This window comes from Lacerta agilis, chromosome 2 (genome assembly GCF_009819535.1).
Source record: "Lacerta agilis isolate rLacAgi1 chromosome 2, rLacAgi1.pri, whole genome shotgun sequence".
Lineage (NCBI taxonomy): Eukaryota > Metazoa > Chordata > Lepidosauria > Squamata > Lacertidae > Lacerta > Lacerta agilis.
In genome coordinates this window covers 28,105,183-28,123,937 of record NC_046313.1, presented here as the reverse complement: position 1 = coordinate 28,123,937, position 18,755 = coordinate 28,105,183, and the positions used below count along the sequence as shown (strand labels likewise).

The following is an 18,755-nucleotide window of genomic DNA, read 5'->3' as shown; positions in this document are numbered from 1 at the left end:
TTGGGAAATGAGACAAAATGATTTAAAGCACAGACAAGTACTCTGGCAGAGGGTTAGCCAGCAGGGGATAATCCTGGGGGAATGCTGAATTGCTTTTCCCATCATGGCCTGTGAAGGCAGAAGAATACTTTGGAACTGAGGAGGTCCTATTTGATCTTGGCATTCTGCAATAGATTTTGAGTGGGCTAATAGAATGGTTTTCATTCTATTCATGTAGCATGTGCTACATGCTACGTGTTATTGTAACAGAGTTTGTGAGTTTCCAGATGTAGGAGCTCCATTCAGAACAGTCTGTAGCTCCTCAAATTATTGCTGTCCCAAGTTGAAAAGTGCATTCTGCCCTGGAAGCAGAACTCATGGTGACAAAGTCTCTAGGTGCACAGATGCCAAAAAATGAGAATACCCTGCTCCCAAACACAGGCTTTTCAGTTCAACGTTTCTCTGCACCAAGATCCCGCAGTACACCTTTTCCCTAATTAAATAATAGTAAATTCAAATAGCAGTTCTCCATTTCCCAAAGGTCTTAACTGACCAAGCAGGCAATACTTTGATCAGACCCTTGGGAAACAAGGGACCACTGACTACCACTTACACAGTTTCTCTTTTATGCAACTCACAAGTTACCAAATCTTTACCTTCACATTGGCTTCCAGATAATTATACAGTACATTGATGGAAATAGTGAGATCTCCATTGTTAAATGGGTAAGACCTATTCCATCCTTGAGCTCCAAATTTCCGCCGTTCTGCCACCACTGCATGGAAATAGCAGAGGGCAAAAAGAATGCACTTGAATTCAATTTCTTTGGTGCACATTTCTAGGGTATCCTAAAGGAGAACAAGAAAAAAAGGGCAGTACTTTTGCACAAAGCATCTCCGGCTGTTGGAAGTCAAACAACAGAAATGAGAAGCTATCCCCAAATGGGAGGAAGAGGTAATTAACTAGCAGCAAAGCCTAGATGTCAGCCCCTTCTAACAATCTGCTTTTCATTTTGTGCCCAGTAACTCCACCACTTTGATATTGCCTTCAGTGTTTGAAACTCCCATTGTTCTAGGCACATTTTGCAGCAGGGAATTTCATCAGTGCGAGCAGTCTGAGCTCTGGGGACAGTACTGTGCATTTCAGATTAAAACTGCAGAGTGGAAGGAAAGGAGGACCTTTTTCTGTCTCCCCACTTCCAGCTACTCTCTGAAGACTGGAGAAGAGACCCTCTTAAGAATACAGTGGTACCCCGCTAGACGAATGCCTCGCTAGACGAAAAACTCGCTAGACGAAAGCATTCGTCTAGCGGGAGGCAGCCCCGCTAGACGAAAAAGTCTATGGGGCTGCCTCGCAAGACGAAAAAATTGCGTCTTTTTTTTTTTTCGTTTTGCGGAGCGCGGCTCCCATTGCCGCTCCGCAAGACGAAAACCCCGCTAGACGAAAATTTTCGCGGGACGAATTATTTTCGTCTAGCGGGGCACCACTGTATTAGGGGGGTGGTCAGGGGAAGGACTAGACCATGTGAAAAATGAACACAATATTTTAGCTGCAGTTCATTCACTTTCAGCTTTGTATTCTTGTTATAAAAAGCACGCCTAGACATTCCGTTGTTGCGCCTATAACCTAGGTTTAAGGTGCCATTTAGCGCCTAGTTTTCATATCTCGGTTTCTAACACTGATTGCCTTCAGACTGCCTACCACCATCACAATTCATGCTTTAAGATTCTTAAGATCAGAGCACATCACCTTAAAAATTATTTTGGGCCAAGTCAGGACCTAAAACTAGCCCTCCTCATCATATGCTTAGGTTTGGGCAGAACCTTGTACATTGTGTGGTTATTAGAACTCCAGCTTCAAATTTTGTGTGTGTGTGTGTGAGAGAGAGAGAGAGAGAGAGAGAATTTTCATAGCATCATGCTCTCATTTTACATGAATACATCAGATAACTGCAGATATTTTTAGATGGGGAAAAAGACAATCTAATCTCAAGGTGAGTAAAGCATTACTACTGCTACTGCTACTGCCACTACTACTACTATTACTAACCAATAATTTTATTTTATTGAGTTCATTTAATGCAAAAGCAGATCAACATAACAAGTATAATAAGAGCCCCAGGGAGAATACAGCCCATTTGAAGCATTAAGTTCAAGAAGGAAAAGCAAAAATATGAATCAATATGGCTTAGAACTTAGGGCAATTAACAAATGAGTAAATCACGAGAAACTAAATTATTATTATGCGTTCCAGATTTCCAGAGAAGTTGCAGAAAACGGGAGCAAAGCATATACTATTGACAGAAATGTAAGTTAGAATATCCAGAAGTGAGATGAGAGTTTAACACTTCCTTTTCTTAGCGAAAGCGATGTTTGCATTGCCCAAAAGACAGGAAAAACCAACGTCAGTGCTAATCTTGGATTGTGGCTGAATACCGAGTCCAAACAAATGGAACAGCAGGTCCTGCTTACCTGAGTAAAAAGATCCAGGGCTTTGTGTAAGTTGGCATGCATGCCTGTTGGAGGCTCATTGGTGATTTTAATAGCATTTTCCAGGAGTCCCTGAGGGATAATGTGAGAATCTGGAGAGGGAGCAGGCTCTGCGCTCATGTATACTCTGTAATCGTCATGGCTCCCTATGCTATACCGTTCAACCTTCTTATCCAGTGTTCCCAGCCACTTGGCTACCAGATGGATGTTCTGTAGGGTATATAAGGCACATGTTAGTTGCTGCTAATGAGGATGGGCTGCATTCTACCTCCAGGGCTGCCTTTAGTGGCAACCAGAAGTCCTGTAATGTGAATGGAATGCTATTCTAAACTGTCCTCCCATCCCAAGGAACTGACATCACCTAGCTGTAGTACATTGATATAAATGGTTCCATCCTAGAACTTCAGGAAGACAAAATGCTCAGCATCCTGCCCTCATTCATGTCATGTTCTAGAATGGATATACATTCTCTGCTGTTTCAACTTTTTAGGCATAAAGACCCATGCACTCATTTTATAGAATTTTGGAATCTGGAATCTCAATTAAAGCATCCATGACAGATGGCCATCCAACATCTGCTTAAAAACCTCCAGGGAAGGAGAGTCAACGGCCTCCTGAGGGAGTCTGTGCCATGCACACTTCCCCCAGTATGAGTACTCCTTCCTTACACATGCAACAGAGTCTCAAGTTGGAGGGACCTGGAAGAGTGACAAATTGTCTGGGCATCAGCAAAATTCTTGTCCTCACCCTACTCAATTTCCTCTCAAGGCCTGGATCTTTTTTTAACATAAGCCATAGACATATGGTCCTTAGCAATGTAAGGCAATAATATCAACTGGGCACCAGTTTGGGGGTGGGGTGGAATGGAATGGGAGAGGGAGGCTCCACTGCAGCCTTCACACTGAGAATGCCCCCAGTGTCGCAGTTACTTCAGCGGAGGAAAGAGAAAGGGTCTGTTTGCAAGGTACAGACTTCTCTGAAGCTGTGTTTCCGCACAAAGGCTGCAACAGGATCATCTTCCCACAGCCACCTGCAACTTCTTCATGCTGGCACAGATACCTTTGGGCAGTGCCAGCATTGCTCAACAGCCCAGTATATGCCTAATTCTATCAATGGACATCCAGCATATGCCAGGGATTATTATTATTATATTTTTTACTGTAGATTATTTATGGACTGGGTTACAGAGAGTTTGCACAGTTCCAGAAATGATTATTAAAAGCTATTTTCATTTGCTGTCAAATAATTTACTTAAATCATGAGTGCCAGGGAGGCATGAAAGAAGTGAAGTACACTAGACAAAGCTGTAAGAAGTAATCGGCAGGAAACATTGTTGGAATTGAAATACCTGAAGAATGACCCAGTGTCCCTCTACTGCAGCCACATCCAGAGCATGTTCTGCCACAACTTCCTGTCCTTGTCCTAGAGACACATTGTGGATTTTCCCATTGTCTATGGTGAAGCCAAGCTTTTGACCTAAGAGAGTTATTAAAATTAAGTGGAATTCTTCAAACGTCTGTTGTTCTTTTAAAGCTTTTTCTGTGTGCGCTGTTATAGGGCACACCAAGTGGAAAGGCTCTCCCAACTCACCTAGGGCTTCAACGTCCTTCAGGGGATCAACTCCGGGAGAGAGAATGAAGAATATGGGTGTTGACTGGCTGCTCTCTTCATAGGATTTGGAAAATTCAACACTTCGGCCTTCAACAAATTTACTCCCCATTTTCTCCTCCACAAAGTTCCTGAGGGGAAAAAAAACCAGGGGATTGAATTGGCTCTGGTGAACATTTTGGCCCTTAAACCTATGGCGTTGTGTGATTGTTTTCTTTAAAAAAAATATTGGGGGAGGGGGAATACAAACTGAACATTCCCCATCCCCAACCCTAAAGCATAGTTCAGATGTAAAGAACAATAGTGGAGTTTGTACAAGCACTGAAGTGGAGCGAGAAAATGAAGGGTGCTAATAACAATATGAAGGAAAATGGAACATGGCACAGCATGTCCCGTTGTCTTTGTTCATGTGCTGAACAGCCACCAGTTTGCCACAAAAGCGGTTTTTTGCCCTCTAGCCATACAAAGTTTTTGTCTCAGTTTTTCAGAAAGTGCCATGTCCCAAATGGCCGTTCCCTGTACAGCAGTCCCAAGCTGTAGGAAGAGTGCAGCACATACTTGACTGCATAGGTCATGCGGTCTGGCCTCATACATCGCATCATGCACAGCTTTTGCAGGGCTGTCTTGTTCTTCCACTCCTTTGGAAATACTTCCTTCTCAGGGGTCTCGGATTCCACAAACTTTTTCCACCGCTTAGCAGAACCTTCAATGTCACTGTCCAAGTTTTTGAACTCGTCCATATCAGACAGCACCTGAGAGTAAGTTAACAGAGAACATGGTGCTGACAAACCCTTGCTTTGTTTCCTCCCAGTTACACCAGTGGCTTTAATGAATCCACCTGAGAGCAAGAACTCATGTAAGTAGCACAATCCCCTTCTGACACCACACATGTCAAACCAAGCCAGTGAGCCTGCTTCTCAAGTACAGTAGTACCTTGGTTATCGAATGGCTTAGTTGTCGAACAATTCAGCTCCCAAACGCCGAAAACTCAGAAGTGCTCCGGTTTGTGAACGTTTTTTGGAAGCCGAATGTCCGATGCGGCTTCCGTTTGAGTGCCGGAAGCTCCTGCAGCCCATTGGAAGCCGCGCCTTGGTTTTCAAACGGTTTCAGAAGTTGACCGGACTTCCGGAACGGATTAAGTTTGAGAACCAAGGGACCACTGTACTCTGCTCACAACCACCTGAACTGTTAACAGACTTCCTTCTTCTACCAGTTCGAGTGAAAACAGGAGGCCTATGGCAAGAGGAGGGCCACGTTGGATACTACAGATATAGTGCCCAAGGCACCAGGCTGTCACGCTTGCAGCAGAGCAGAAATGGAGAACCAGAGGCCCTCCGGTAGTTGGTCTCCAACCCCAGCCAGCATGGCCAATGGAAGCTGCAGTCCAAGAGCATTCAGAGGGCCTCAGGTTCCCCACAGTAGAGGAACAAGAGGAGAAAGAGGTCCAGGTACCCTAACTTGACTTCAGCTAAAATGTCACGAACCACAACAGGCTCTAAAGAGTACTGCTTCACAATCCATGTTGTAACCCCTCCGATAGCACAGCCACAGTTGGCCATTTCATTTGTTTAAAAGGAACATAGCTTTCCGGATGCCAAGCAACTGCAGGAAGGGCTTCACTGGCACTCACTGGCAAGGTGGCAAGGTTTCTAAACTCTGTCATATCTCAAAAAAGGCGCTGTGGCCAACTACACGACCACTAATACTTTTGTTTTCTGCTCCCTGGTTGCAATTTTAAAACTTGTATTTGTGCTGTGGTTTGTTTCCCTATGACTCCAGGGTCTATGGTTTGCTGTAACTTGATGTCATATATTCCATATTTTATGTTTTTATGGGCTTATAGCCGCAATAAATTTGAATTTGAATTTGCAGGAAGGGCTTGACTACTGTTCCCAGGTCATTCTAGACCTGGATCAAAAGGTGGCCTCTTTTCAGCTCTCATCTTGCTTTCCTGCAGGAAGTGAAATGCAACTTGTCTGTAGAGCGTGACTGCTCTTTTCATGTACATGCAATGAGAAGCTGTGGCTATAGGTGGGCTGAGGGAAGGAAAAAGGCTCCACCCCACAGACAGGCTCTCTCCCCAGTTATGTGCATTCACTGCTGAGCAGAAGTTTCAAACTGCTAGCACAGTTCTTCTTTAGATGGCTAACACAAAAACGTGTGAAGGTGGCTTAACTTTCCCAACTTAGTCGCCATCAATCATGGACCATGCCACTAGACACCAGCATTTTCTAATAGGTCTCTCTCAGCTCCTGAAAAAGGACTTCATTCTAGAAACAGTATTTTAAAACAAACCTTAATTCCACCCCATCCTTGACCTAACAGGAAATCTACTGGAGATGCCAGTCCAGCTTTAAAGGGAAAGCGCAGAAGGAAGTCTAGTTCCACCGGATTCACTTCTTTCTTCACCAACAAGACCTAGAGAAAACATGGGATTAAAAGCATGAGGACTATTTACTCCAGAAACAAAAGCTGGAACAGCTGCTGGTCTTGTTTATCCTTCTGAGTTTATTGACTGCAGAACCCAAAGACAAGGGTAGAAGAGACCACATCCAACAGGAATCTGGCTTTGGAGTCTTGTGAGGTCAGATGAATACTTTGGTTAGGGAAAACCTGGCCTGAGACTACTGTATACTAAGCAGCAGCAGCTGCAAGCCTAAACAAGACAGAAGCATCACTTCAGCATTCAGCGAGGGAGGGGACCCTGATGATGCTAGGCATCCCTACTTTTAAACTTACCCAACAAGATTCCACAGCCTAATCTTTCTCCTTGACTGCTGCTGCTGTTAATTTTACTCTAGTTTACATGGGGAGTATGGGTGTTAGGGGAGTAGCAGTACCTCAGGGGGGACATGCTGTGCTCCTTCTGGGGTAATTTGTCCAGCTGTGGTTCCCACTCCGCACTCAGCTCTCACCTAAAAGCTGTCAACATGTGACAGTGGCCAAACCTGGGAACGGCTTCAACTGGCTGGCGAAACCAGGTGAGGGGAGCCGATGGGCCTCAAACCCTTAGTGAGGTGGAGACTTCCTTTCATGTGAAGACGGGCTCCGGTGGATTGTATGGAGAAGCCCAACGGTCAAGAAGGTGGTTTCTGCACATACCATAGAGGGAATTGAGGGGCAGATGGGGCTCATCAACCTGGGAAGGTTGCTCATCTAGGAGAAGGGAAACTGATCCTAGACCTCCACTGCCTTGTGGGATATTTTCAGGAGAAGAAAGCTAAAGAGTGAATCGTAAACAAATCTGGAGTGGAGTCCCTAAGACAGCTGGAAAGTGGCTTGTACCCCTCCTTCTGGCAACTCCTGCAGCCAAGCTGGTGCCAAGCGTATTGCTCTGCTTTCCTTTGAACCAAAGCAGCTTAGTCATGCTGGCCACATGACCCGGAAAAACAGTCTGCAGACAAATGTTGGCCCCCTCGGCCTGTAAAGTGAGATGAGCCCTGCAACCCCAGAGCCGTCTGCGACTGGACTTAACTATCAGGGGTCCTTTACCTTTATTTTAGTGAGGTTGAGGGGGGTGGGGAGTCCTTTCGCCTGGGCAGCACAAGACTTCCATTCACAGAGCCCAGGGTTGCATGCGACCTGAGGAGGTCACTTTGGTGCTGCTAATGCAGTGGTATGACTTCACATCCAGAGAAGCACTCCATTGTCTCTTGAGACAGACAGATGCTGACAACAAAGTTTGACCTACTCTGGAACTCCTCTTGCTTCTTCATTTTCTAAAGAGCTACCTCCTTCTAGTCCTTCTTAGAAGCTTCTCCACAACTTGCTTTAGAGCATCCCTTTCTGATTGTGCTCTGTCCATCATTTCTCTTTGGGTCTAATGATCCACTGTCCACACAGCTACATCTGGATTACCATGTTGACTGACTCCATGGAAACAAAAAACACTCAGTTACATATTTTGTCAGTGCCAGGGGCATGAATCACCTTACCTGAAAGGCAACTTGGGCTAGAAAAATAAGCTTGTCTCTCTCAAAAAGTCCCCGAGCAGTGTACATGAAGACTGAGTAGGTGATCTCGTCGGTTAGGTTTATCACTCTGTGTTTCACATCTTCTGCTGGAGGAGTCCGTTGAATGGCCTTCTCAAAAACCACATTAAATGCCTGGCCAGAAAAGAAGTCAAAGCACAGATGAAAACCGTTTAACGTGGTTGGACTTCTTGGCCCTTTATTAAAGGGCAGACACAGGGGAGGTGCCTTCATCCAAAACACAAGAACGTACAGTGTTTGGGCTGCAGCCTCGCATAAACTCTTATGTTTCAAGTCCCTTTGGCAAGATCCTCTAATATGACCTCGGGACAAGGTATTTATGCCTGACCCTAAGTTATAATGAACAGACAGCCACCCCTGCAATAGAGGTAGACTGTAAGATTAACTGCACAAAAGGATGTGAATGACTTGGTGTCAGTGATAGCAGGGAAGAGGCTACTCTCCACAAATATAATTAAGTGGCCTGTCCAACTAGTCTCCTTCCTTGGTTAATTACCTTTAATGAGAACTGATAGATGGGGTTGATTTTGTTGAGGTCATTCAGTATAAAGTACAACAAGGAAGCCCTTTCTGCAGCTGGCCTGTAGTTCTCTCTAGCTTCATTTATTTGCAGCTCAGTAATTTTAGCCTCTTTCACCTAAAAAAAAACACCAAGCAATCTTCAATGCAGCAGCTATCAGTTCTCTAGAAACCCACAGTGTAAGCTCCATAGCCCCTTACTATGTTGCTGGGTTGATAGATCACATATGTTATTGGAGATGCGCCCCCCCCCCATAGCACAGTGATTGTGCAGAGCAGCCCACTTTCCAGGGGTTTTATTAATGAGTGAGCCTCAGGGTTTTTAATGCTGAACTGGCCCCTTCTCCCTCTTCTTTTTCTTTTCTTTTTCTACTTTACTTATAGGACAGCTGAGTACACTGTAAATTACACTGCCAGTGAGATATTGACTACCTGCCAACTTAATGGGCCCAGAAGCACTCTACACATTGATGAAAATTTGTGTTCTTTGTCCTCAAAGAGCCCTAGCCATGGCCCTGTGACTCACCTTTTCCTCTATCTCATTTGCTGTGCGCTTGGTGGTCTCCAGATTTTCCACCAAGGCTGTGTCGCCAAGGAAGTTTCCTGATGCAGCAGAGAGTCTAGCCAGTAAGGAATCCTCCAGCTCCTTCAGGATGATCTTAAACTCATTCTGTTGTTTTGTGAGAGTAGCCTATACCAGCAATGAGAAAAATATATACCGGTATGTTAGAATTTGGTAGGGGTGTGTGTGTGTGTGTGTGTGTGAGAAAGAGAGAGAGAGAGAGAGAGAGAGAGAGAGAGAGAGAGAGACTTCCTTTGAAGGTGGACAGCCTTCACAGACAAGCCACAATTCAACAGGTAAGAAAGTTGGATGAAATGAGAGCCCTTTGGACTCACCAGCTGTACTGAGCCTCAAAATTATGGCAGAGAATGTAATTTTTCAAGAGGTAAAAATGCAAAGAAGCTCATGGAACTGAAACTCTTTGTTCTAAGCTCATTCAAGGCAGTAATGCAAATGAGGGGACCCCCGGCATAACACACCACGTAACACACAAAGCAGCTTGTTCTTTTCCTACAGGGGTCTATTTGTGACTACAAGAGTTTTGTAAAGGGTCATCACAATACAGCAGTGACTAACAGCTCAGGCAGACACTGAAGATGCCTTGCAGATGCAAGTAAGGGCACAAGGGCCAGTTATTAGATGAAGTTCATTTACGTCCAATAAGAGAAAATGCACCAACCTCCCCCCCCCCCAATGGATACAGCTTTGCCTATACAGTAGTAGCCCCGGTTACGTAACCCTCTGGTTACGTAAACTTCAGGATGTGAAAGGAACGGATCCTGTCCGCAACCGGAGGTACCATTGTAAGTTGCATATACCATACTTATATACATGCAAACTTAGAAATAACCACTGTATTTAACTAAAAATATAATGAGGGGCAGCCCTACCAATTAGGTAGAGGGAGGCAATGCTCTCAGGCAGCAGCAGCTGGGGAACAGCTGTGGCAGCCCCCTGCCCCCCCTCCTCCAGAGCCCCCCTGGCCATTTGTCCCTCTTGGAGATCAGAGCTGTGCCCTAATGTACACTGGGGGGGACATGGTCCTGTTCCCAGTGGTGCAGCAAGGTTCAACAGCCTGTCTATTCAGTTTCTTTACATGGGATGGAGGTGTGTGTGTGTGTGCGCGTACACACATGCATGTGTCATCTTGCCCTGTGTCTCAGGCAGCAAAGTGCCTTGGGTTTCCCCTGAGTACAGTATGTCTCACTATAGCGGAGAAGCCTGAGACCAGCAATGTCTGCTCAGTCGGCTACTGATGAGCTACTTTGAAGGACTCTGCTCTTCCTTCCCAGGGTTCATTATCATTTAAAGGTAATTTGGACCAGACAGCCCTTCAAACAGAAGACTCCTTCAAGCAAGAGGACTGCTTTCTGTAGAGCAGGACACAGTTGCCATTACCAGTGTGTGAAAGAGCTCAGCTCCAAGGTTCTTACCTGCGCGGCAATGAAATGGCTACAGCCATCCTAAATAGCCCCTCCCATTGCATAATGCCATTTAATATGAAGGTTTGGGTGGGGCTTCTGCTTGTGGCAACCCTCACTAGTGGGTCCTTCTATCCTAAAGAGGTTCACCCAAATAATAGCCTAATATACTTCATTAAACAGTAAATGTAAAGTGAACAAGAAATAGTAAATGAAAATCATAATTAAATAAACAGATATATGTTTGCATTGTTAAACATACAAAATTTAAAATATACAGAATGAATTCATTGGTTTGAAATATCTATTTAAACAGAGGAAATGATTTAAATACAGTAAATTAAATCCAAGCAATTCATTAATATACTAGTAAATATTTAATTATTTTACACAAGGATCTGGTTCCCTTTCACATTTAAAACCTAATGCAGGGAAGGGAGTGCAGAGAATATATATATATATGTGGACACATAAACGGAAAGTAGGAACAGAAGCTTAAAACCACCCTCACCACCAAGGAATTGGAATTGTGTTGGGTGTTAGGTACTAAGGTTGCAGTCTATGCACAAATTAACGCCTTTCCCTTTTTAATATACTTGGAACCTTACTTTATTATTATTATTACTCCAAGGTCCCAAGGCAGGTTACAACAATTAAAACACAACATTAATATGCAGTAACCCACTACATGTAGCAACCACTTCGAGGCAGATGAAAACCTGAATGGTAGGTTCAGAGACCCACCTTCTAAGACCATTTGGCTTGCTCTGAAGTTTCTGACCAAGTGTGGCTACCATAAATTCTTGTAAAATAAGCCATGTTGTTCGTAAACAACTCACATCTAGCAATTACAATACCTTCAGTTCCTCTAGGTCAGGTCTCTCCTTAGCCACCACAGCAGCTAAAAGCTGGTCCTCCAGCCCATCTCTGGTGACCAGAAAGTTGATGAGTGTGCACTGGGCCTGCATCTCTGGCTTGTAGTGGGGGTTGAAGTACTTGGTATGCAGAATGAGGCGGAAATTGGGGTGGTACTCCACCTCCTTGTCTCCTATTTTAATGTATCTGGGGATTAGAGTGTTAACAGGTCATGAGAACAGGTGGGTAACAGGCAGACAAAGCTTCTTCAAAGAGACCGTAGGCTACTTCTGGCAGTTGGAGGGGCAGAGTTGGATGAGGACGTCATAGGAAGGGTCAAATCCTATTTTTGCACACGCTAAAAAGTTATTTAATGTATACAAAAAAGCAGTGCATTTTAGGCACATTGTTGTTGCTGCTTTGTGCCTCATAGACAAGCCTGCCCAGATGCTTAGAAAGTTTATGCGAATTTTAACCAATTTCAGTATTTTAACTTCTTGTATGCTTTAAACTATTGTTGTAAATGTTTCTTGACTTTTATTGTTTTATCTTTTTGGAAATTGCCTTGTGGGTTCTTTGTTTAACAATCAAGTGGTGTATAATTTGGATGTAATGAATTAAATAAAAAATAACTTAAGGAATAAATTATATGTGGTTCGAAACACAGGGGAGGGGGCGGTACTTCTGTCCTTTTTGGGGGGGGAGGCTAGGGGGTAGAAGCAAGAGTTTTGTGTATACATATGCACAAGTGCACAAACACCACAACGGAAAATGTGAGACATATGTTTGCAACTTTGAACCAGTTTAAAAAGTAAGAGGCATGAAGACCGGCTCTCAGCTTATGAAACGATTGCTGCAGTCATAAACACACTCATTTGGATTTGGAAGGAAGCCCCAGTGAAATCAACATGGCTTCTTTCCAAGTAGATGTGGTATAGGGCTGAAGCAAAAACAGCACTACTCTGGGAACATTTATGCAACAGCACCCAATGAAAACAAGAAAACAAGAAGGGATATAATAAATGGAAATATGTAGGAAATTCTACATTCTTTCCCCAATGAACAGAGAAAGTAGGAACAGGACAAACAGGTGGTGTCAAAGCCACCTGGTGACGGTAGAAAAACCCAGCCACTAAGCTGCTACTGGTTTGAATCTACTGTCAGAGAAATGTAGCACGTGCGGTGTCATCGAAAAGGACGGTGTGACCCTCAGGAGAGTCTTTATTCCACAGGTAAACTAGATTAGATGGGGTCTAGTCACATCAGCTTTACAACTAGGACTAAATCCACCCTAAAACATATTGTGAATTAGAGGTCTGCCACCACCTACTGGATAACTGAGTAATAGGGACTCTTATATTGAATATATAAGCGCAAAATATGGTCTGAAGCTCAACATCAAAAAAACTAAGATCATGGCCACTGGTCCCATCACCTCCTGGCAAATAGAAGGGGAAGAAATGGAGGCAGTGAGAGATTTCACTTTCTTGGGTTCCATGATCACTGCAGATGGTGACAGCAGTCACGAAATCAGAAGACGCCTGCTTCTTGGGAGAAAAGCAATGACAAACCTAGACAGCATCTTAAAAAGCAAAGACATCACCTTGCCGACAAAAGTCCGTATAGTTAAAGCTATGGTTTTCCCAGTAGTAATGTACGGAAGTGAGAGCTGGACCATAAAGAAGGCTGATCGCCGTAGAATTGATGCTTTTGAATTATGGTGCTGGAGGAGACTCTTGAGAGTCCCGTGGACTGCAAGAAGATCAAACCTATCCATTCTCAAAGAAATCAGCCCTGAGTACTCACTAGAAGGACAGATCCTGAAGTTGAGGCTCCAGTACTTTGGCCACCTCATGAGAAGAGAAGAATCCCTAGAAAAGACCCTGATGTTGGGAAAGATGGAGGGCACAAGGAGAAGGGGACGACAGAGGATGAGATGGTTGGACAGTGTTCTTGAAGCTACTAACATGAGTTTGGCCAAACTGCGAGAGGCAGTGAAGGATAGGCGTGCCTGGCGTACTCTGGTCCATGGGGTCACGAAGAGTCGGACACGACTGAACGACTGAACAACAACAACAACAATATTGAATATACCGGTAGTTTGTTCCAGATCACAAGAGTGCTAGCTTCCAATCTCTAATCACATAGCTCCTCTAAGGATAATGACTGTGTTTCTTTTAACTTTGCTGAAAGCACAATGACATTTACATGAGAATAGATGAGCCTATTAGGAGCACACCCCTCCTGTTAGTGGAGCGCACATGATTTTCTTAACAAAGAACTTAGATTTATCCACCACACATGACAAACAACATTTCAGCTGAATGAAATAAAAAGTAAAATGTTTATCTAATTTAATACTTCCCCTGGTTGATATAGACAGGCATTTATAATTTATAGTACTTGGTTACAGGAGATCCATAGAAAGGAGTGGTTAGAAACCAGGATTCCTCTCTCTGTTCCTTGGCGGAAAGTCCACAATGGAAATGCGGGAGCACCACATCTGCTCATTGAAGGCAATAGGTTTGGCTGTATTAATTACAGGACAACCTGGCTGTGAACTAGCCAGCAGGCACATTGTGGTCCAAGGATGCAGAACAGTAGCCCATGGCAAGGTCAGGCTTGTACCAGCAGCATGACACGTACTCAGGATGAATTGCTAGGGATTGGGAAGGCCAGCAGACAGTAGCTATGTGACATCTTAGTAATGGAGGCACTCTGGCCAATGTAGGGAGAGAGAGAGAATGGACAGAGATACGCCTAACCCCAACTACAGTAATTCCTTTTTAAAAAGCAAGGGCTACTCTGGCTTCAATCAAAGGAGCTGCGACAAACTTACCTTCCTTTCTTGATGGTGTTTCGGCCTAGCAGAGGATCCAGCACAGGCTCCACGGTCTCTCCGATGTTCTCAATGAGCAGGGTGTCTCCATCAGAAACTGCCTTTTCAATGATATCTAGATAGCTGCAGCATTGGAAGAAAATCCATTAAGCACGTCGCAGTGTTTTAGAATACAATCCCCGCTCCTCATTTTGCACACAAGAATGCTGGTGCTCACAGAAAAGGGAGCCTTATGAAAAATCACTATGGTTTGGGGCTGGGCTTCCCTGAGTTCAAAGACACTGGACAGCTCTGAAGCGGGATCTGGGCAGAAGAGGCTTACCCTCACAGGTTCCAATATGCAAACAAGTGACAACGAGGGAGTGTTCCTTAACACATATGGAATCTGATGGAAAGGAACAGGGATTGCCAATATGGCCCTCTTGGATGCAATGGTGCCTTTGAGGTTTTTCCATGGGGCCTACAATGTGTTTGAGGCCCTACTCCACCCCCAACTTGGTCCCCTTGGTCATGAGGTGGTCAGGTTACTTTTTTCTTCCTCGAAAAGTGCATACAACTGAAGGAGGAAGCTGCAAGTTATGCTCTTTCCCAGTTTCCCCTTAAGCACTATGTGTTTTTAGGGCTCAGATTTACTCTGCTGAATCGGACTTGTATCAGATAAATTGAAAAGGCTAAGGGCATGTGTGCACTTGTCCCTCTTTCTTTCTCTGTGGCGGGGATGATCTAGAGAGTGGAGCGATGTGACCAGAAAGGGTGGTGCCCACGGGCCTGAAAAGGTTGGTGATCCCTGGAGAGCACCACCCTCATCTTTGGAGCTGCAGGGAGGGAACTCCTTGTCTGGCAGAAAAATTGACCTTCTCTGTCCAAGCCGGATGGCCTTCAGGTCTTCTCCATGTTTGTTCTTAATCCACTTGATCCCTTGGAGCTGGGCATCTACAATAAGTGGCCAGCGCTCTGTGTTGCAAAGTATAGTTGCATTTTCTGTTGACATCCGGTCACTGGGGAGCCCCTGGTTGTTCCACGTTGCTACATCTGCATCATCTGTTAGGAGGCTCAAAGGGTCCAGCCCAGGGGTGATGGGAATGGGCACCTGCCAAGTAAAATAAAAGGATCCTGAAATGCATCAACTGCTCCTGTTTTAATACAAAATCTCTCAAGTGGCAATAACCCCTCGTGGGTATAGCATGGGTCAAGGGGAGCCAATGTGTTACCTTTCAGTTGTTGAAGGACTACAATTCCCATCAGCCATAGCCACCACTGCCAATGGTCAGGGATGATGGGAGTTGTAGTCTATAGCAGCAGGTTGGGCCAAGTTGTGGAGCTACCCACCTGGTGCCAGAGTTGCTAGTTTACCTGGATGGGGCACGGTGGTGGCAAGTTTGGGGAGCACAAGCTGGTGCATGAGCAGAAGGGCTAGATTGGCTGCCCTGATGTGACTGTGCAGCCCCAATCCCACTGGCACCCTGGCCTATCCCAGTCCCATTCAGGTAAGCTGTAGAGACTCTAGCGCTGGGAAGGTGACTATGAAGCCCTGCCCCACCGCACTGGCTGCTACTGGATGCAGTCTGAGAATACCTGGAGGTCACCACACTGGATACCCCTGCAGTAGGCAAATGATGTAACTGAGTTTAGAATGGATGGTTAAAGAGAACCAGCAATAGCTCTTAGCAGGGATGGCCAGAAGGGAGAACTTCTTGTACGATGTGTTTTGTCATCCCCTGGGCCTGCTGGATGGCATTTCGGGAAAGGAAGAGCTGGAAAAGACTGCTCCAGACACTTTAATGAAGAACTAATAAACCAGGTAGGATTTCCTGAAGGGAGGTGAGGTGGGAGTTTGGTAACTCCATAAAGGTATTGTTATTGGGGATCAGACTACGTCACCGAGTAAACATTGCAGCAGGGGTCTATGTGAACTCCAGGAGAGGCTCAAATGTTGACTCCATGCTATTAAGGATTAAAAATATATATTAATTTAGGTTAGGTTAGAAACTGCTGTGTGGCTTTAGGGGAGCTGAAGTGAACTAGCTGACTCTGCCTGCCTGGAATCAATGGAACATAAATATTTCTGCTAAATCAGAAGACTGCCTGGAAGTTACACTTAGCGCAAAGCATATCCACCAGGTTCCTAAGTGGGACCAGGTGTTGGGAACACATCTTGCCAAGGCTTAAGGAGTTCCACTGGCTTCCAGCCCATTTCTTACTGAGGCTGTATATACACACCATAAATTTAAAGCACACCCTCCTTCCCCAAAGAATTCTGGGGAAGTGCAGTTTCTTAAGGCTGCTGCGAATTTTAGCTCTGTGAGGGGTAAGCTGCAGTTCCCACAATTCTTTTGGGTGGGTATGGGTTTGTGCTTACCTTTAAAACCCTACAGAGTTTAGATGAGGGTACAGGAAATGATGTTTTCTTCTATGCCACTAATGTGCTTATATATCAAAACATTCATCTGAGGTTCTCCTCTAGATGAAGTGATGTGGATGATGACCGGGTAGAGGGTCTTTTTGCTTTTGTCCTCCCTTCTCATGGCTCTCTTTGCTTGGTGCCACCATATAAAAACCCTGTTTATTTCTCCAGGCTTTCAATTGCTGATGTCTTTTTATTTGTGGGGTGATAGCTTTTAGAACTGCCCTTTGCTGTTGTCAACTATTTCAATGATTAGAGCTGTTGTAAGCCTTGGAAATTTTCGTTTTTAAATTGAGGGATGTTTAAATGTTTAAAACAAATCAAAATAAACCATCAAGCCCAAGGGGTTTAGTCTCAGGCACCTGATGCCAGAGATATCCCAAGAGGAATCCACCTGTAGTCTGGCTGGCCATGGGGATCAGAATCCTACTTCTTGGAAAACAGAAGCAGGGCTCACCAGGATACGATATGAACCCCCAAATATATTACTCTACGTTTATGTCCCAGAAAAGCTTCATTCAGAGCTGCCCTAGCGCAACGTGGCACTGAGCAGATTCACCTTTAGGTGCTGGAGGAAAGGAGTCCAGTACTTGTCCAGAAGCTCAGTCCTGTATTTTTTTGTAAAATAGCCAACGTAGGAAACAAATGCAGTAATCAAGAGCACATCCCCACACAAAGTCTTTTCTTGCTCACGGAAATTTTCCACAGACTCGGCCCAACGCACGTTTTCCGAAGCTAATCCGCCAACAAGCCTGAATAAACATTTCAAAAGGAGATGCACATTTGGTTAGCGCAGCCTGGGGTTCTGGCCAGCCTTTGCCTTGATGCTAGGCCTGTACATTCCCAGAAACTGATTAACTGTCTGCCTGGAATGTTGACTTTTTGAGAGATATGGGTGGGCACCTTTTGCATGATGAAGGCCAGTTTTCAGGACAGGCTGGAGGGTTGCAGCACAAGCTCTTAACAACACATTCCTGGGATACCTGGCCACCACTACTGAGATGCCTTGCACTTTTTGTGAAATTTCTGAGACAAGACTGAAAGTGGCCGTTTTTTGAAGTCTTTTGTATATGCTAATCACTTAAGATCTCGATCACCAGAAGAGCCATAAAAACACAAAAGGAACTGTTTGCCTTTGAACTGACAGTCTCTCCTCCCCCCCAAACAAAAACAAAAAAAATATAACTGCAGCTTCTCTAAATAAACTACACATTTTTGACTCACTCTCCAATGTAGCATTCCATTTTCAGGAAATGGTTCACAGCATGCTGAGAAGCACAACAAGTTTCTTCTTTACCAGCTGGGATGACCAAGAGCCCAGTACTGCTGACTCCAGATACTGAGTGATCCCCTCAGAACCACAAAAATTATATGATATGAACATGCAACGTTTGAGGTTCTTTTAACTGCTTCCAGACTTATATATTATTATTTTAAGGGCTGCTACTATCGTGTTTTTGACCTTTTTGGAAAAGCAGCTTTGTAAACATGACAGAAAGAGATTCTTGGGATTCTGAAAAAGAGTATCATAGTACCCACCCTTGGCTTTAATTCAGAAAATATCAGAGCTTGATTCTCAAATTTGGTCGAGCAATTCAAAGATCACACCAGTTGCACAATTACTGCCATCTTGTTAATTGTGGTAGTCTTTTATCTTTGAAACAGTGACCCACTCAACTCCGTTTCATTAATAAAACGGTAAGAGATCAAACACAGACCTTCCGCATAATATGTTTCGCTCAGTGAACTCGTGAATCATAGTGGCAACTAGCTAATACCAGCACAGGATGCTCCCGAGAGTGTGCTTGCTTACAAGTTACCTGTTAGCCAATGATATGACTCTGTTTGTTGCATCTGCCTCTTGCTGGCATTTGATTTTCTCGGCTGTGGCCTTTTCAAATTCAGCAGTCAGATTGGCCAAGTTGGCATTTAGATCCTTTAAAACAATAGGTTTGAGGTTACTCTAATAGAAACTTTGAAGACTGCTTGCTGCATGTGTTCAGTGAGTGCACCCCACTATTTGTTTTAGTGGGACACAGCACTTAACAAGCCATGTCTAAAAACTCTGAAAATGCCAATAAGTACTG

At 44.5% G+C, this 18,755-nt stretch overlaps 1 protein-coding gene across 1 annotated transcript in view; it reads right to left on the bottom strand.

The window, feature by feature from the left end:
• LOC117040927 (dynein heavy chain 17, axonemal-like) overlaps positions 1 to 18,755 on the bottom strand; it is a 91,000-nt gene that overhangs the window by 4,835 nt on the left and 67,410 nt on the right. The window contains 16 exon segments of the mRNA XM_033139056.1: positions 636 to 827; positions 2,451 to 2,678; positions 3,817 to 3,944; positions 4,059 to 4,207; positions 4,635 to 4,828; positions 6,372 to 6,494; positions 8,012 to 8,182; positions 8,565 to 8,705; positions 9,114 to 9,278; positions 11,428 to 11,520; positions 11,522 to 11,607; positions 11,610 to 11,632; positions 14,265 to 14,387; positions 15,119 to 15,354; positions 17,228 to 17,420; positions 18,489 to 18,604. Of these exon segments, the coding sequence (XP_032994947.1) occupies positions 636 to 827; positions 2,451 to 2,678; positions 3,817 to 3,944; positions 4,059 to 4,207; positions 4,635 to 4,828; positions 6,372 to 6,494; positions 8,012 to 8,182; positions 8,565 to 8,705; positions 9,114 to 9,278; positions 11,428 to 11,520; positions 11,522 to 11,607; positions 11,610 to 11,632; positions 14,265 to 14,387; positions 15,119 to 15,354; positions 17,228 to 17,420; positions 18,489 to 18,604 (2,361 nt within the window).